The following is a 16836-nucleotide window of genomic DNA, read 5'->3' as shown; positions in this document are numbered from 1 at the left end:
AATGTTGCACATTCCAATAACTCTATTTAAAAAAACAAGTAGTCAAGAAGTGGGCAACACAATGAAGTAAGAGCACATGGTGTCCAAGACTCTAGATTATAGTAACTGTATTTTTGAGAGTATGGGAGAGGACTATGCCAGCCTGCAGCCCCCCACTTCCTGTCCAAGAGATGTCTGGTCCTGCTTCCGTGAGTACCTCCGTACTTTAAACCAAGGCCCAAGAAAGCCCTCTCAATCTCCATAATACTACTCTTAGAACCACCATTGCATATCTAGACATGGGTCATGAGAGCTATCATGAGTGCCATGTCCCGTTGCCTTTTTGAGATCTTGCATGTTATTTAATGGTTTTATATGATCACCAGGATTTGTGACTAGAAGAGATATACTATCTGCATTATGCACTACCAGATGTGACTGTATTTTGTATTCAAAATGTAATCAAGACATTGGGCCCGATTCACCGAACTAACTTAAGACAAAATCCTAAACTTACTACCAGTTTGGTATTCACAGAAGGCACTTACTCATTTTGGTATTCACAGAAGGCACTTACTCATTTCGGTATTCACAGAAGTTAGGAGTCCTAACTTTAGGACTCCTAAATGCATTCTGTGAATACCGAAAGTCTTAAAATTAGGATTTTTCTCAGTTTAGGAGTAGTAAAGTTAGGACTCCTAACTTTACTACTCCTAAACTGAGAAAAATCCTAACTTTACCATTTTAGGTATTCACAGAAGGCATTTAGGAGTCCTAAAGTTAGGAGTCCTAACTTTACTTCTACTAAACTCAGAAAAATCCTTATTTTAAGACTTTCGGTATTCACAGAAGGCATTTAGGAGTCCTATAGTTAGGAGTCCTAACTTCTGTGAATACCGAAATGAGTAAGTGCCTTCTGTGAATACCAAAATGAGTAAATGCCTTCTGTGAATACCAAAATGATAGTAAGTTTAGGATTTTGTCTCAAGTTAGTTCTGTGAATCGGGCCCCTTGTCTTTAACTGTATTTAACTCACACTTAGTTATAAAATTCACACAAAAGTCGTTTAGGATTCAGGCTTGAGTAAAGATGGGTAGGTCGCTCCCCCTCCGCACAGCACCGCCTGTGCGTCCTGTCCCTGCCCCAGCTGCCGCTGCTGAGGAAAGTTGAGGCCCTCCACCACCCGCAGGCTACCACCTGCGCCTCATCCCTGGTGGCCATTGGTAGGCCTTAGGTCTGTTCTATTGTTCATTGTACTGCCCGTATCGTTTTCTCTTTTGCTGTCTGTGACTGCTGTTGTCTGTCTTCTCCCTGTGCCTGTATTTTCTCCTGTACCCTTCTTCCCTTCTGTTCCCATCGTCACCCCAGTGATCTGTGCCCTTTTTTTCCTTCTGTGCCCCGTGATCTGTGCACGTTTTTTCCTTCTGTGCCCCCGTGATCTGTACCCGTTTTTCCTTCTGTGCCCCTGTGATCTGTGCCCATTTTTTCCTTCTGTGCCCCCGTGATCTGTGCCCGTTTTCCTTCTGTGAGCCCTGTGATTCTGTGCCATTGCCTTCCGTGCCTTTCACCACTCCCGTTCCTGCCGCTGCGTCCCCGCCCCCTGACTGTCCATTCGCTGTCCCTACCTCCTGCCTCCCAGCTGCTCCTCCCTCCCACCTCCCCTTATAGGGCGCCCGCTGCGCGGTGAGGTGAGCGACCCTTGACCTTGTTAGGTAGGTCGCTCCCCCTCCGCACAGCATCGCCTGTGCGTCCTGTCCCTGCCCAAGCTGCCGCTGCTGAGGAAAGTTTAGGCACTCCTCCACCCGCAGGCTACCACCTGCGCCTCGTCCCTTGTGGCCAGTGGTAGGCCTTAGGTCTGTTCTATTGTTCATTGTACTGCCCGTATCGTTTTCTCTTTTGCTGTCTGTGACTGCTGTTGTCTGTCTTCCCCTGCGCCTGTATTTTCTTCTGTACCCTTCTTTCCTTCTGTTCCCATCGTCACCCCCGTGATCTGTGCCCTTTTTTTCTTTCTGTGGCCCTGTGATCTGTGCCCGCTTTTTCCTTCTGTGCCCCCGTGATCTGTGCCCGTTTTTCCTTCTGTGTCCCCGTGATCTGTGCCCGTTTTTCCTTCTGTGCCCCCGTGATCTGTGCCCGTTTTTCCTTCTGTGCCCCCGTGATTTGGGCCCGTTTTTCCTTCTGTGCCCCCGTGATCTGTGCCCATTTTTCCTTCTGTGACCCCCGTGATTCTGTGCTCTTGCCTTCCATGCCATTCACCGCTCCCGTTCCCGCCGCTGCGTCCCCTGCTGCCCCACCGCCTGACTGTCCATTTGCTGCCCCTACCTTCCGCCTCCCGCCTCCCAGCTGCTCCTCCCTCCCACCTCCCCCTATATGGTGGCCGTGTGCAGCGGGTGCCGCTAAGGCAAGCCCGTCTGCGCCCACCCAGCGCCAGGACCCCTGGCCCCCGCAAACGCCACGACGCCCACCTCTGCTACGACTCCAGCACCCTCCACGCACTCAACGCTGGCCGATCACGCACCTGCTGCCTGGCCGCCCCGAAGTGCGCCCAAGGACCCTTCTCCTGCCGGAACTGCAGCTTTAACAGCATCCGGCCTGCCAACCCACCTACCAAAGAACCCAACCACCTCAGATGCATCCTTCTGAACACCCGCTCCGCACGCCAACACACCGTAGAACTCTGGGACCGACTGGACTCCAACACCCCAGATGTTGCCTTCCAGACGGAGACCTGGCTGAACCCCTCCTCGGCATCCGACATCGCCATAGCCATCCCGTAAAGCTATAAGATCAACCGCAGGGACAGCACCAATGGAGTAGGAGGAGGAATCGCCATTGTCCACAGGAACACTCTCAAAGTCTCAACCAACACCGACGACACCCTCAGCACCGCCGAACACCTGCACTTCCAGATCCACACCGATCCCAACACCACCCTCAGAGGAACCCTCATCTACAGAGCCCCCAAACCACGAGCACAGTTCAGCGACTCCATCACCGTCCTCGTCAGCACACACGCCCTCGCCTCCACGGACTACATCCTCCTCGGGGACCTGAACTTCCACTCCTCCACCCTGATCGACAACCTCGCCAACCTCGGACTCAGACAACTCTTCACTACACCCACCCACTCCGCCGGCCACACGCTTGACCCCATCTTCTCCACAAGCTCCCACGTCTCCTTCAACCACACCACCGAGCTCCGCTGGACCGATCACCGCTGCATCCACTTCACCTTCCGGAAACCACCCAACAGATGCCGCGCCACTGCTGGAGCAAAGTCACCAAAGACCAGCTTTCCACCACCCTCGCCCGGAGCCCACCCGCAGATCCGACCTACCCCGACACCGCCGCTCGCATCCTCAAACAGTGAATCAACGACTGCGCCAATACCCTCGCCCCGCTCAAGAAGCACTCCAACACCCACACTAGTAAGAAAGCCAGCTGGTTCACCGAAGACCTCCAGGCCTCCAAGCGAACCTGCCGAAAACTCATAAAAAACTGGATCCGTGAACGAACACCGGAAAGCTACACAGCCCACAAGAACGCCACCCGCAGACACCACCACCTCATCAGATCCGCCAAAAGGACCTCCTTCAAAGACCGCCTAGACAACAACACACACAACAGCAAAGAGCTCTTCAACATCGTGCAGGAACTCTCCAACACCATCGACATCCCACCTTCACAAGACCGGTGCGACTCGCTGGCAACCTTCTTCCATCGCAAGATCGCAGACATCCACGACAGCTTCAACGCCGTCACCACCCCGGCAACCACTGAGACCCCCGCTCCCACGACCACCACCCGCACCAACCGCCTGATCGTCTGGACCAACATCAATGATGACACCATCAAGGTCATGAACACCGTCCACTCTGGATCCCCGAAAGACCCCTGCCCACACCACATCTTCAACAAAGTCAGCAGCACCATTGCACCCCATCTCCGGAAAACCTTCCCGGAGAGCTGGAAGCACGCATAGATCAACGCCTTACTCAAGAAACCCAAGGCAGACCCCAAGGACCTCAAGAACTTCCGACCCATCTCCCTGCTCCCGTACCCGGTGAAGATCATCGAAAAGGCCGTCAACAAACAACTGACCAGCTTCCTTGAGGAGAACAGCATCCTGGACCCGTCCTAGTCCAGGTTCCACAGCAACCACAGCACCGAAACTGCCCTCATCGCCACCACCGATGACATAAGGACCCTGCTAGACAACGGAGAAACCGCGGCCCTCATCCTACTGGACCTGTCAGCCACCTTCGCAACGGTCTGCCACCGCACACTACGAACACACCTCTACGACGCCGGAATCCAAGAGAAGGCCCTGAACTGGACCTCCTCCTTCCTCTCCGACAGAACACAGTGCGTCCACCTCCCCCCCTTCCGCTCCGAAGCCACCGAGATCATCTGCGGCGTACCCCAAGGCTCATCCCTCAGCCCAACATTATTCAACGTCTACATGGCACCACTCGCCCACATCGCATGACGGCACGACCTCAACATCATCTTCTACGCCGACGACACCCAGCTGATCCTCTCCCTCACCAAGGACACCCACACCGCCAAAACCAACCTCCACGAAGGGATGAAGGCCGTCACCGACTGGATGAGGAACAGCCGAATGAAGCTGAACTTGGACAAGACAGAGCTCCTCATCCTCGGATCCAGCCCCTCGTCCTGGGGCAACTCCTGGTGGCCGACTGCAATAGGAACACCCCCAACACCCACCGACCACGCACGCAACCTTGGGGTCATCCTCGACTCTACCCTCTCCATGACAAAGCAGGTCAACGATGTCTCCTCCTACTTCAACACCCTCCGCATGCTTCGCAGGATCTTCAAGTGTATCCCCACCGAAACAAGAAGGACGTGACCCAGGCCCTCGTCAGCCGTAGACTGGACTACGGAAACGTTCTCTACGCAGGAGCCCCGGCCAAACTCCTGAAACGGCTTCAACGCATCCAGAATGCCTCCGCACGCCTGATCCTCGACATCCCCCGCCGCAGCCACATCACACCCCACCTGAGAGACCTGCACTGGCTCCCTGTCGACAAGAGGATAACCTTCAAACTCCTCACCCACGCACACAAGGCACTCCACAACACCGGACCAACGTACCTCAACAGCCGACTCAGCCTCTACACCCCCACCTGCCAGCTCCGCTCTGCAGACCACGCCCTCGCTACCGTCCCCCGCATCCGAAGAGTGACCGCCGGCGCCAGATCATTCTCCCACCTCGTCGCCAAGACATGGAACACCCTCCCCATCCGCCTACGGCAGACCTTCTGACCTTCAGAAGACTTCTCAAGACCTGGCTCTTCGAACAGTAGCAGCTTCCCCCCCCTCCCCTCCCCCCCCCCAGCGCCTTGAGACCCTCGCGGATATGTAGTGCGCTTTACAAATGCCATGATTGATTGACTGATTTATAGGGAACAGCGGTTGTGATGTTGTTCTAACAGGTCAAGAGTGAGCCATATTTCTGGAAACAGAGATGACCTGCAGAATGGAGGTAAAAGCTTCTCAAGCCATCGGTTTTAAAATTAATACATATTTGTCTGACAGGTTCTGACGCATCATGCCTCTTGGAGTTTCCTACAGTCGGTAAAGTTGGGCCAAAGCTGCATACATTATTCATCGTGAAGCAGAGCTGTCTGTTAGATATCAATCTTGTTGGCTGCCAAAGAGCAATTAAGGACGTCTCTTTTCTTTAAGTGACATGAAAAATCATGTATGACACATTTGACAATATCTCCATACTTGCTGGATTCTGAGCTTTCAGCCGGGCCAGCTCTAAAGTGCTGGAGGAGGTAGGGACGGAAGGCAGTCTAAACTACGGGTGGGCCCCGGCAAACTGTTACACCAAGAATTCGGAATTTCTGGGAGTGAGCTAAACTCCGAAAACTCTGCTGACGGGTCGGAGTTCATCTCCCACGCTTAATCCACATGCGGAGGAGGCACCGGGGATCTGCAGGGCCCCTTTTGTTTCCTCTGCGCCATGGTGTTCGTGGAGGAGGAGCCTCCATGACACCGCCGGTGGAGAGGAAACTCACAATAGACTTTGCAGGACCGCGGAGGTCCTGCCAAGCATATTGCAGCCTCCTGACAGCCGCAACCCCACCAGGGAACAGTGGTTCCTGTGCAGCTGTGACGGGGCTGTAGCAGTCCGACCTCCCGACCCATATTTGAGTGGTGGGAAACCGCCACCACTGAGCCCCCACGGGTCTGGCGATCCGTGGACCACCAGACTCGTAATCGGGCCCTTTATCTTTAAAACTGTCCCCTGTGCATTTATTTGGTAGCACTTCCCCATTGAAGAAAGAATGTCAGGATGCAGGGCATAGTTACATTCTTTTGTGAGGATTACTGCAACCACTTCAGAAGTAGTGGGGGTCATGCTACTACCTCTACTGTACTCCGCTGCACAATATGTGCTGAATAAGAGTACACTCAGACCTCTCTCAGCTTGTATCATTTGTTTCAAAGACGTGCATCTGATTCAACTGTACCAGAAAAGGATAAGAAATGGCATGGAAGTTGAGGGGTTTAGCAATAGAAGTACCAGGGGCTATTTCTGTCCATGCTTATTAGGTGGGTCTCGCTAAATGGTGATTGCACCATTCGCGGCAAAATATTAAATTATGCAAATATAGAGGGGTGAATGGTGATCCTCTCGTACTTATCAACCCACATTTGTCAACAGTTGGCTGATGGAAAGCGTCAATCATGATATCTAAGTTTCCTCTTCACCAGCATTTCAATGGAAGAGCAATTGTATGACTACGGTTAGAGTTAGACCTATATAATATAGTAAGACTTTTAGTGAGTGTGCACTTATACAGTGTCAACGCTGTTTTTTCTAAATTGATGTATAGATGTGATAGGCGCATTCTTATTTTCTTATTGTTCTGTGCATATAGTATTGATGATAGATGAGGACACATGGCCTCCTCACGGGCATGGGCACAGCGCTTAACATCTTATCCTTGGCACACCTAAGCATTCAGGTGGAGAGGCTGCAGGTCCATGACATGATCACAGTCAAAATGCTTCTTCAGAGCCATATCAGGATCCCTTTCTATTCCTGTCTACAGGTGCAAATGGGTCCATAAACCGGTTTTCAAAGAAATCTAACTCTCGAAAGGCTATCCAATAACCCAATAACTCTACGAGTTATTGCTTGAGATGAACATAACACTGCTTTGAAAAACAAAACATTGGTAGCAGCTCTGAGTTTCTGAGCTGTGCACGCCGTCCACACTGCAGGCTGGTAATGGGTCACACAGGTGTTTTCGTGCTCTATCACCACAAAGATTTTGAGAATGGTAGTGCCATTCTCCTCAGACAGATGCAGGGTGACAGGTCACCTCTGCTGGACTTACAAATCCACTCTAACCTATAAACTCACGTACACACACACACCCACAACCACACAAAAACATGATGATCATTACTGCCTGAGGCCATTGGTGCTCATTAATATCTCAGGCTTTTGGACCTTATTATTTTTTGGCACCATTAAGCCTTTTTGCTGCCTGGATCTATTAATGTACAAGACATCCTTTGGCCAATGCTGACACTTGTTGTAGCCAGGGACAAGTGAGGCTCTTTACTGCTTAAAGCCATTGATGTTTGTGCCTTCTGCGGTCAAAGGTGGTCATTACGAACTCAGGCCATTGAGCCTCAATACTGCTAGGTGCTACTGATGTTCATGACTGCTTAAAGCAGGTGTCTCCATCGAGTAGCTCCCAAGGTACTGTGAGAAGCTCTCCTGGGTGCAGCCAGCCTATTATTACATAAACTTTTGCCTGGTTGAATTATTATATGTATACCAAAAGTACAAAAGCATGCTTTTGAGACGAAAATGTGTGTATTTTCATAACTCATAAGCTGTTTGGAGAAAAATCGTAGAATTTTCTAAATTTATTTAACGCTATTATTTGAGATGGACAAATTTATTACTCATATTATTACCTTGGTGTCAGGGGGATTGCAGCTCTTGCTTTTATGCACTACCCATATAGGGGCATTCCAAATTGATAATCTTTTTTTACTTCAATGATGGCAATCCTGCTTAATGCACTGATGTTATCACTGCTGACAATCTTAGAAGGGGTGGTCACCATTTCATCACCACTATTACTAGCTCTGGATGATTTTGATTGAACAAAAGTAGATCTTATTACAGAAAAGGTTGGGTACCCATGGCCTAAAGTTACTGAGGCTTACGATTAGTTGGGAGCAATGAGGTTCATTAATGCCTCAGCAGTTGGTGCTCATTCCTATCCGTCAAAGTTTTTGATTATTACTGCCTGGGGCCATTGAGTGCCCTTACTGCTTGTGACCACTGAGGTTCATTGGAACCTGAGCCATTGATGCTCAGTGCTCTATAGAGCCTTTGATTTTCATGAGCTGTCTGGGTTATTCATGATCATTACTGACTAGGTTTATTGATAGACATTCCAGTTTGGAGCCATTGTTGTATGAATAGCCTTTGGCAATGATCCTCATTGTCATCTGAGGCCACTGTGGTTAATTACTGCCGAAGTCCGTTGAGTGCCCCTACTGTCGGAAGCCATCGAGGCATATTACTCGATATTGAGGTTCATTATGTCTTCACTATTGATGCGTATTAATGCCTAGGAACACTGAGGAGTGTTATTGCCTTGGGCAATGGAGGCTCATCCATTATCACCTGGGCACCCTGTGCATGGGTATCTGTAGGTTTGTGTGCAAGGGTGTCTGTTTATCGACTGATCTGTGTGTGTGTGTGTGTGTGAGTTTGTACTTTTGTTTTCTGCATGGATATCTGTGGGTATATTGCTGAGTTTGCATGTTTACATGAATGTGTGATACTCATCAGTATATTCCTATATATTATCTGTGTGTCTGTGCATGCGCCTTGTACAAAAGGCAAACATATTGGCTTTGGCAATGTTTCTTCTATAATTGCGAAACAGAAATGTATTAAAGTTGATTTGTAAAACAAATGTATGCTACATCTTGAACACAAGCAGTGGATGTTATGGTATAGGCAGCGTACTTTTGCTATAAACATGGTGGTAAGGAGCCCATCAGGGTCGCTTGGATATGCCTGCTTTCTGTGCATTTTTCATAAGGCACAGCAGGAGGGAAAAGCCCGGATGACAGACGAGAAAAGGGTGCATTACTGGAGCTCAGGGTCTCTTTGGCTCTGATAAAATATGTAACCATTACGACTTCCCCCCAAAGGTGTTCAAAAGCATTCAATCTCGCACCTATTAATACATACACCCAAACTGCAAAATTAGGCAGAATAGAATACCACAAAACCTTAGAAAAATGTATATGGTTTTAATTCCAAAATATGTGTTAAAAATACTAATATATAAGAAAGCATCTATCGCATTTGTTAAAAAGCAAGGAAGACCCCCTTAAGACAAGTATTTATACACCTCTATAATGGATGTATACACCTCTATAAAATGTTAATAGTAATATACAAGTTTTGAGACACTGTCTACGGGCACTGGGTGTCTGTATATGAATATGATATGAATTAAACATCATGGGCATTCAGTGATACATAAAGCGCAGGTGCATACATCTCAAGACAGATTGACTTGTCTTAGAAGGGAGCGCTTATAAATTTGGTCTAGACAACCCTGTCCCCTTGGTTTGAGGGGTTACTCTCTGGCGGTTTTTAATATCTGACACAATATGGGCCACCACAGAGGGAGGAAAATACGTTGCCTTTTTGGTATAAAAGGCTGAATTCGAATGAAGAATAATTTAAAAAGTAAAATAAGATTGGCTTCATTGTACTTCATGTGGCCCAGAGGCCAGCCAAGTCCACCTCATCCCCCAAGTTACCTGGTGCTCCAAGGCTTCAAAGCCGGAACAGCTAATTTAGATCAGGCCCAGGAGGATGCTAATGCAGCTGTGTGTGGGGAAGGGGGTATTGGACATGGGGTATGAGGACACATGCCCAGGGTAGTTGTGTGCACGCCGGAGTCAAGAAGCCTCTCCAGGGCCACTTTCTGTGCAATAGCGTTGCCTTTAGGAACTTTAACCAGTTCAGCAGATTGCACACTCACTATTTCTAATATATATATTAGTGGTGTGAGGAGTTTTTATATTCGCTCAAGTCTTGCGTCGATGTCAACGGTTGACCTACTTTAGCTCTTAGAGTTTCCTTCTTTTCCTACATTTACACCCTGAAGCTGATTGGGCCGCAAACCAGCAATATCCCCCCATGAGTGCTGGTTGACTCTGAAGAGGGATATCCTGTTTTCTTCTCGAGCTAACTTCAAAAGTGATTTTCATGCTAGTTTGAAACAAGATTCATGTGGGTGACCCTTTATGCCTTCAAAATATTTTAAAACTGGTGTGAAAGTACTGATTTTAAATGTAAATCCTCGTGCAGCAAACTCCGATTTGTAATTATAGGATTCTCGATAATAACCAATAATTATTTGCAAAGGAAAAAGTTTGGAAATCGGTCCAGTGCAATTACACAATTAACATAAGTCCATATAACACTGAACAATGCACAAAATATAAGATGTAATATATAACATGTAGTTGGAACATATAATATAAACATGTTAATATATAGATATATTTTTTCAGGTTGTACTACATGATTGCCTCCTGCCATCCTGTTTCATTCGTTATATAAATTAGCTTCTTGAAGTGTTAAATTAAATGTATTTTGAGATGAAGAGGTTACCGAAGGACTGTCTGTAACTTTCAACGGCTCAGCCATTTTATACGTGCAGTGAAAGACTTGCTCTGTATACAACACTCAACCTGTGGGGTTACGCGAAATGACGCCCCCCTCCCCGCAGAATGTGATGAGGCGCCCTTGAACAAGCATATCTCACTGTGTTCGGGCTTAAAGGGATACCTGAAGATTGACCCCCCCCCCCCCAAGTGTTGTTGTGGCCCCCTGAAGCGTTGCCCCCCCCCCCCTTTTCGGCACCGCAGGGGCCTGCGTTACACCCCTTCACCCAATCACACGTACTCACCAAACCCAGGGTTATCCAACACTGACATTCACACTCCAGTTTGTCGGCTACTCGTACCGAGCCGCCTTTACTTGAACATTCAGTATAGTTATAGACAATACGGTTTATTATAATTTATAATGCACAGTTCTCAAACAAACGTTTTTGAAAAATGTCGAATTTAACTGCAAAGTACGGTGCGTACGGTACATTTAAGCTGCTGCTTGCCGTATCGCTCCCCCACATTTTTGGAAGAGCAGTTCAGCTGGTGAAATCGCAATTAATCGTACAATACACCTCGGTATGAGTTTAAGTTATTCAAGTGTTGCTCTGTGACGCGCCAAAACATACACATTTTAAGTAAGGTGGCACCGAAGGGCGCCTTACCTGCCAGCAGTCGGTCCAGAGAGACGCCACCGTGCCCGCCATTGCAAACGCGCCGCAGAGGATGGAAAACAGGTGCAGTTCGCTGCCCATTTGACAGAAGCGAAGACAAGATTTTGAACTTTGAGGTTTCAGAGGTCTGTTGTTGAATGCAAAAGCCCTGAAACACAGGACCTTTGCAGGCTTCCTAGATAGGGCGTGGCTCTTGAAATGTTAAAAAGCTGAATCCGGCGGTACTGCTGTCAGGGCCTCATTCCGCCCCACGCATCGGTTTACTCCCAGAAGTTTGTTTCAGTGATACATTGATTGGCCATTGTTGGTTTGGGCTCTGGAGCTGCTGTGTGTATTTACAATCTACAAACGGAACGCAGACCCGGGTCAGTCACATCTCTGTGACTAACCTGCATCACATATTTCACTTTCAAATGTCGTGCGGAACAAATGCGGAAAACGAGGGGCTATAGAGTCTGCCTAATCTGATGGAAACCGGTCCCACTGCGAGCAAATCACTCCTTTGGAAAGAAAAAAACCCCACGATATTTCATTTTAGAACTATTTGGAGCTTGCGTTTATTTTTTGGCTTTTGTGAAACAAAAATAAACCTTTTTTGTTGTCCATAAATCCCAAACTTGCCTCCTGAGACTATGAGATTTAAATGCATTTTGCATTATGTTCTGATCTCCTTAATTTATGCAATAGCGACATTCTCTGCGAAATATTTCCTCTGTAAGAAAAACAGGTCGGTATTTACATGTAAAAGCAGGAACTCTCACCTCGTGATGAAAACTCCTGAGTCTTTACACTCACAGACTTCTATTCACAAACATGCCAGGAGTTGCGAACGTGACATCACACATCCTTTGACCTCATCGAACTATTACATTATTAGCATCTGTCCAAACATAGGAGGCATATTTCAGGTTGGTTGGTTATCTCCGCCCCCATTGTGTGCTTCCCACTAGCACAGAGCTCTTGATAGCACTTCTGTTCTAAAGTTCTACACTACATGGCTTCTCATCCTTTCATTTTTATCTGGTTTCTTTTTTTCTTACCTTGGGTCTTGTTAGTCTCTTGACACACCACAATGGGCCACCTTCGGTCAGTTTGAATATGTTTGGACACACATTCTCTCATCACAGTTTCGGTGAAGTTGATCGGTTTTGGTCAATGGTCACAAACTACAGTATACTTTTTAACCCTTAGTCATAAGTGGGTGTTTGCTTTCAGGGCGAGGTTTACTGTTCATTGTCTTTGCAGGTACCCTCTTTTATATTTAGCATGTGGCTTTCCTGAAGAAGGCCCTTTAATATTTGAACACAAGACACACAAAGATGCATCAATACCACATACTGGTTTAAGACATTGAAAGAGTGATCAGAGTTTCTAATTGTATATGTTCAAATAGTGTCCTCTGTATAACATTCCACTGCTGTTACATTCCAATGATTTCCCTTGTACACTGCTTTTTGGCGTGTGTGGTTCTAGAATGAATGTTGACAGGAAAGGTGTAAGATTGAACCACTCTAAGTTTTCTGAAGTCAGTATTGATGTGTAAGTCTTCATTTTGGTCAAATAATTCTTCTACCATTTTTGATATATTAACTATTGACTGTTTATCATTGATAAAATGCTTGTGGCCGTACACGCTACATATATTTGTCTTTCTGCCCTTGTGGGCGTATATTTTTAATGTGAGTTGTTTGGAAATATTGTGGTAGCCCAAGTCTCTGCTCACGGATGATATTTTCCCTGCCTTAGGTACCGTATGGAATAGCACGGGGTCCCCTTCCCTTTAGGTCATTTTACCTGATCACATATGCACATCCGACTAAAAATAAAAGCATTTTAGTGCCAGGCCACTGCAGTTCTCTTTCAATTCTTTATACTTTTTTATTTGTAGTTTCATTCGACAATGCCTACAATTCATAGCTAAATGTACCTTTTCTTTGTGGTAATAAGAATAATATTTTCCCATAATGTGCATTGAAGCCACAATGGTTTCTATACCATACATACATGTAGTCTTTATTATCAATTAAATTCATCATAAAAGACGATACAATATAAAACGAAAATTCCATACAAATAAAAAATAAGAAAAAAAAAACATTTCTGAATTAAACAAGATAAAAACAAGATAAAACGAATCTTTGGGTGCCTTTATGTCCTATTTCTAATTATCCAAACCCAGCCTAGGAATTTGGCCACAGCAATTACAATACATTCGCTGGTATCAAATCTTAAGAATCTTAATGCCACAAACCCCACCCTAGTACCCATGTTCCGACAGATGGGTTTGAGCCATTTCGCCCGAGGGGCTGCATAGGCTGGGCAGGCGAAAAATATGTGACCAACAGATTCAACACAATCAGTACACCAGCGACAGGAATCACTCACCTCACCCTTCCAGCGTTTAGTGAACAATCTGGTAGGTAGGGAGCCAACCCTTAGTTGATGATAGAGTTTCCTGTCGCTGGACCTACTAATAATATCCCAGTAGTCTTCTAGAAGTGGGACATTTTTCCACTCAAAGAACCTGCCGGTCAAAGACTCTGCTAGAGTTGGGGATAACTGTTTCAGATGTAACTGAGACCAGTAAAGACTTTTGAATAGCTTTTTGGGTGGGAAAGGATTATTTACAGGGTCGGACCATAGCTTTCCCAGACCCATGGAATCCAATAGCAAACTAACTTGCTTGAGCCAAGCTATATTGCCAGAACCTAGAAGGGAGCGAACATCCAAAAATACCTTAGCATAAGGAGCTAATTCCGGGGTAGTCCACAATCTTCTCCAAAAGGCCAAAGGTTTGAACCGAGCGATGTCGTCAATTGAACGACAACCAAGATCCAGTAATAGTGGTTTCACTGGAGTTGAACTAGGAAGGCCAGTGAGGTTTCTCAAAAATTTATTTTGCACCTTTACCAAAGGGGATAGATCAGCAAAACCCCAGAGTTCTGCACCATATAGAATCGCAGAACTGATCCTGGAGTTGTAAATCTTAATTGCTGGACCTATCCTTTTTGTCTGGGACTGTCTCTGTTCTTTTACCAAACTCCCTGAAAGCTGAACAAACTTAAGAGATAAAATATCAATTTGGGGCTTCCAGCTCAATTTGTTTTCAAGAACGATCCCCAAATAAGTCATAATGTTCGTACGTTCGAGAGTTTCACTGTTCATCGTAACATGACCTGCCGCGCTTCTTCCTTTATTAAAAACCATATATTTGGTTTTGGAAACGTTTACTTGCAGATCATGGTCGAGACAAAAGGTGTCAAATTTATCCAAGGCCGCCTGTAACCCCATCTGGGTCTGGGACAGTAATAGGGTGTCATCAGCAAACATGAGCAGTGGGATCTTGGTACCACCCAATGAGGGGGCGTCAGTTGAGATAGATGAAAAATACTGCACAACTCTTATTTATGAATAACAAAAAAAGAGTTGGCGCTAGGACGCACCCTTGCCTGACACCCCGATTTACTTTAAATTTGTCAGTGACCTGCCCTTGATCCCCCCAGCGGACTTGGGCAAAATTGTCATCGTGCAACCTGATAACAATGTTTAAAAGGTCGACGGGCATCCCTAGTCCAGCTAAAACCCCCCATAGTTTTGTCCTGGGAACTAGATCAAATGCTGACCGAAGGTCAACAAAGGCGGCGTATAAAGTGCCACCGCCGAGATAGACCGTTTTCAGACGATCAGTTGAAACCTAAAGACCTGATCAATGGTACTAATGCAAGGTCTGAACCCAGCCTGCAACGGCGATATAATGTCCTCCAGCTCAATCCATGACTGGATTCTTGCCAAAATCATTCTGGCAATGATTTTTTGGATCGAGTCGATTAGACTGATTGGGCGGTAATTCCCTGGGCTCGAGCGATCACCCTTCTTAAAGATGGGCAATATCTCGGCGCCTTTCCACGATTCAGGGATGGCCGCCCCTTTAGCTAAGGCGGTAGCCAAGAAGGCAATGTAGGGTACCCAGTTACTATGATCAAATTTGAATAAATCCGCAGGGACACAGTCAATACCCGGGGCCTTTCCACTAGGAATCTTACTTATAGCCGTCTCGACTTCTTTACAATCGAATGAAAAATTTTGGAGGATGGACATATCCCGAAAAATTAGGGGGATAGTCTCTTCAGCCAGGTTGGTATCAGAAAACTGGGACTCAAAATGTTCCACCCAAATCTCAGGAAGAACATGATTTGAGGGAGCCTGCGAACTCAGGGAATTTCCCCGCTTCACAATGTGCCAAAACTTGGTCAGATTTTTTAGTTTGCTGCCATCTAAAAGATCATCCCAATGAGCATTATCCCATTCTCGTTTGGCCAAAACTTTGGCCTTACGGTAGGTGCCCCTAGCTGTTCTAATATTGACCATGCTTTTAGATTTAATAGCAATTTTTAGTTTGCCATAAAACTCTCGGCACGATTTGTTATACCAATGGTTGCGCTTGGGTTGGATAGACTTCTTTGCTTTACTAGGTTTGGAGAAAATAGCCTGTAGACCCATAAACAAATTTTCATGAATGAGCGTGGTCTCCCCAATAACGGCATCTTGGTTTTGGAGAGAATGAAAGGCTTCCAGCGCACCTGAAACTTGCGAACTAATTTCAGCTAGTACGGCACTGTCAATAACTACCCTATCCCAACACACTCGCCGTAGGTTTTTGGTAAGGAAAACATCTGCAGTAAGTATCTCAGTTGGTTCATTACTGCGGACTATACGGGACAAAATGCTCAACACTAAAGGGTTGTGGTCGCTCTCGGGCGAACTAAAATCACCATATCAATTAGGGTAGACCAGAACTCCACTTTTAAAGGGGCATAATCAATTCTAATACGTCGACGGCCATCAGAAAAGGTGTCACTACCGTTTTTGTCTGAGTTGGTCCGTCCGTTGGCTGCCCTAAAGCCACGCCCCATGCACAAACTCATCCACTGGATAGCACATTCGGTCTACTTCTTGATGGGTGGGAGGTCGAGGGTGGGAATATTCCAGTTTGCATCCACTTCCATAGTAAGTGAATCCCAGGCAGTATTCAGAGGCTCGAAACAGCAATTCAAGTCCCCCACTATTATCACATTAATACCGGGGTTAATAGTTTCCAAAAACCCATCTAGTTGTGAGAAGGTGTTAGAACCACGACCACCAGGTAGACCCCTGTTACAAACATTGATAATCATAATATCTTGATCATCGTTGAAGTGCACCAAAATTATCAAGATATCCGGACTGTCTATTACCAGTTCAATAGGTCTACACCTGAGGGTTTGCCTAACCCAGATACAAAGACCTCCCGAGGGTCGGCCCCTTACCCCACTAATGGCCCCTTTGTGAAAATTAATAAAGCCTGGGGAGTATACCGGGTCCACTGCCCACGTTTCCTGAAAAACCAGGATGTCAAATTTGACCACCCAGGAAGACCACTCAGCTATTGTGGTTTTGCTCCTTAGGCCAGCAATATTCCACGAAACCAAGGTGAGGA

General features: G+C 46.7%; 1 protein-coding gene across 1 annotated transcript in view; it reads right to left on the bottom strand.

Moving 5' to 3' along the window:
- Positions 1 to 11441, bottom strand: part of LOC146868084 (claudin-16-like) — a 122172-nt gene extending 110731 nt beyond the window's left edge. The window contains exon 1 of the mRNA XM_085615186.1: positions 11352 to 11441. Within this exon, the coding sequence (XP_085471312.1) occupies positions 11352 to 11441 (90 nt within the window). The remainder of the gene's footprint in view (positions 1 to 11351) is intronic.
- Between the last annotated feature and the right edge of the window lie 5395 nt (positions 11442 to 16836).

The sequence above is a fragment of the Triturus cristatus genome, chromosome 1_2 (assembly GCF_964204655.1).
Source record: "Triturus cristatus chromosome 1_2, aTriCri1.1, whole genome shotgun sequence".
In the NCBI taxonomy this organism is placed as follows: Eukaryota; Metazoa; Chordata; class Amphibia; order Caudata; family Salamandridae; genus Triturus; species Triturus cristatus.
This window is presented reverse-complemented; position numbering and strand designations above follow the sequence as displayed.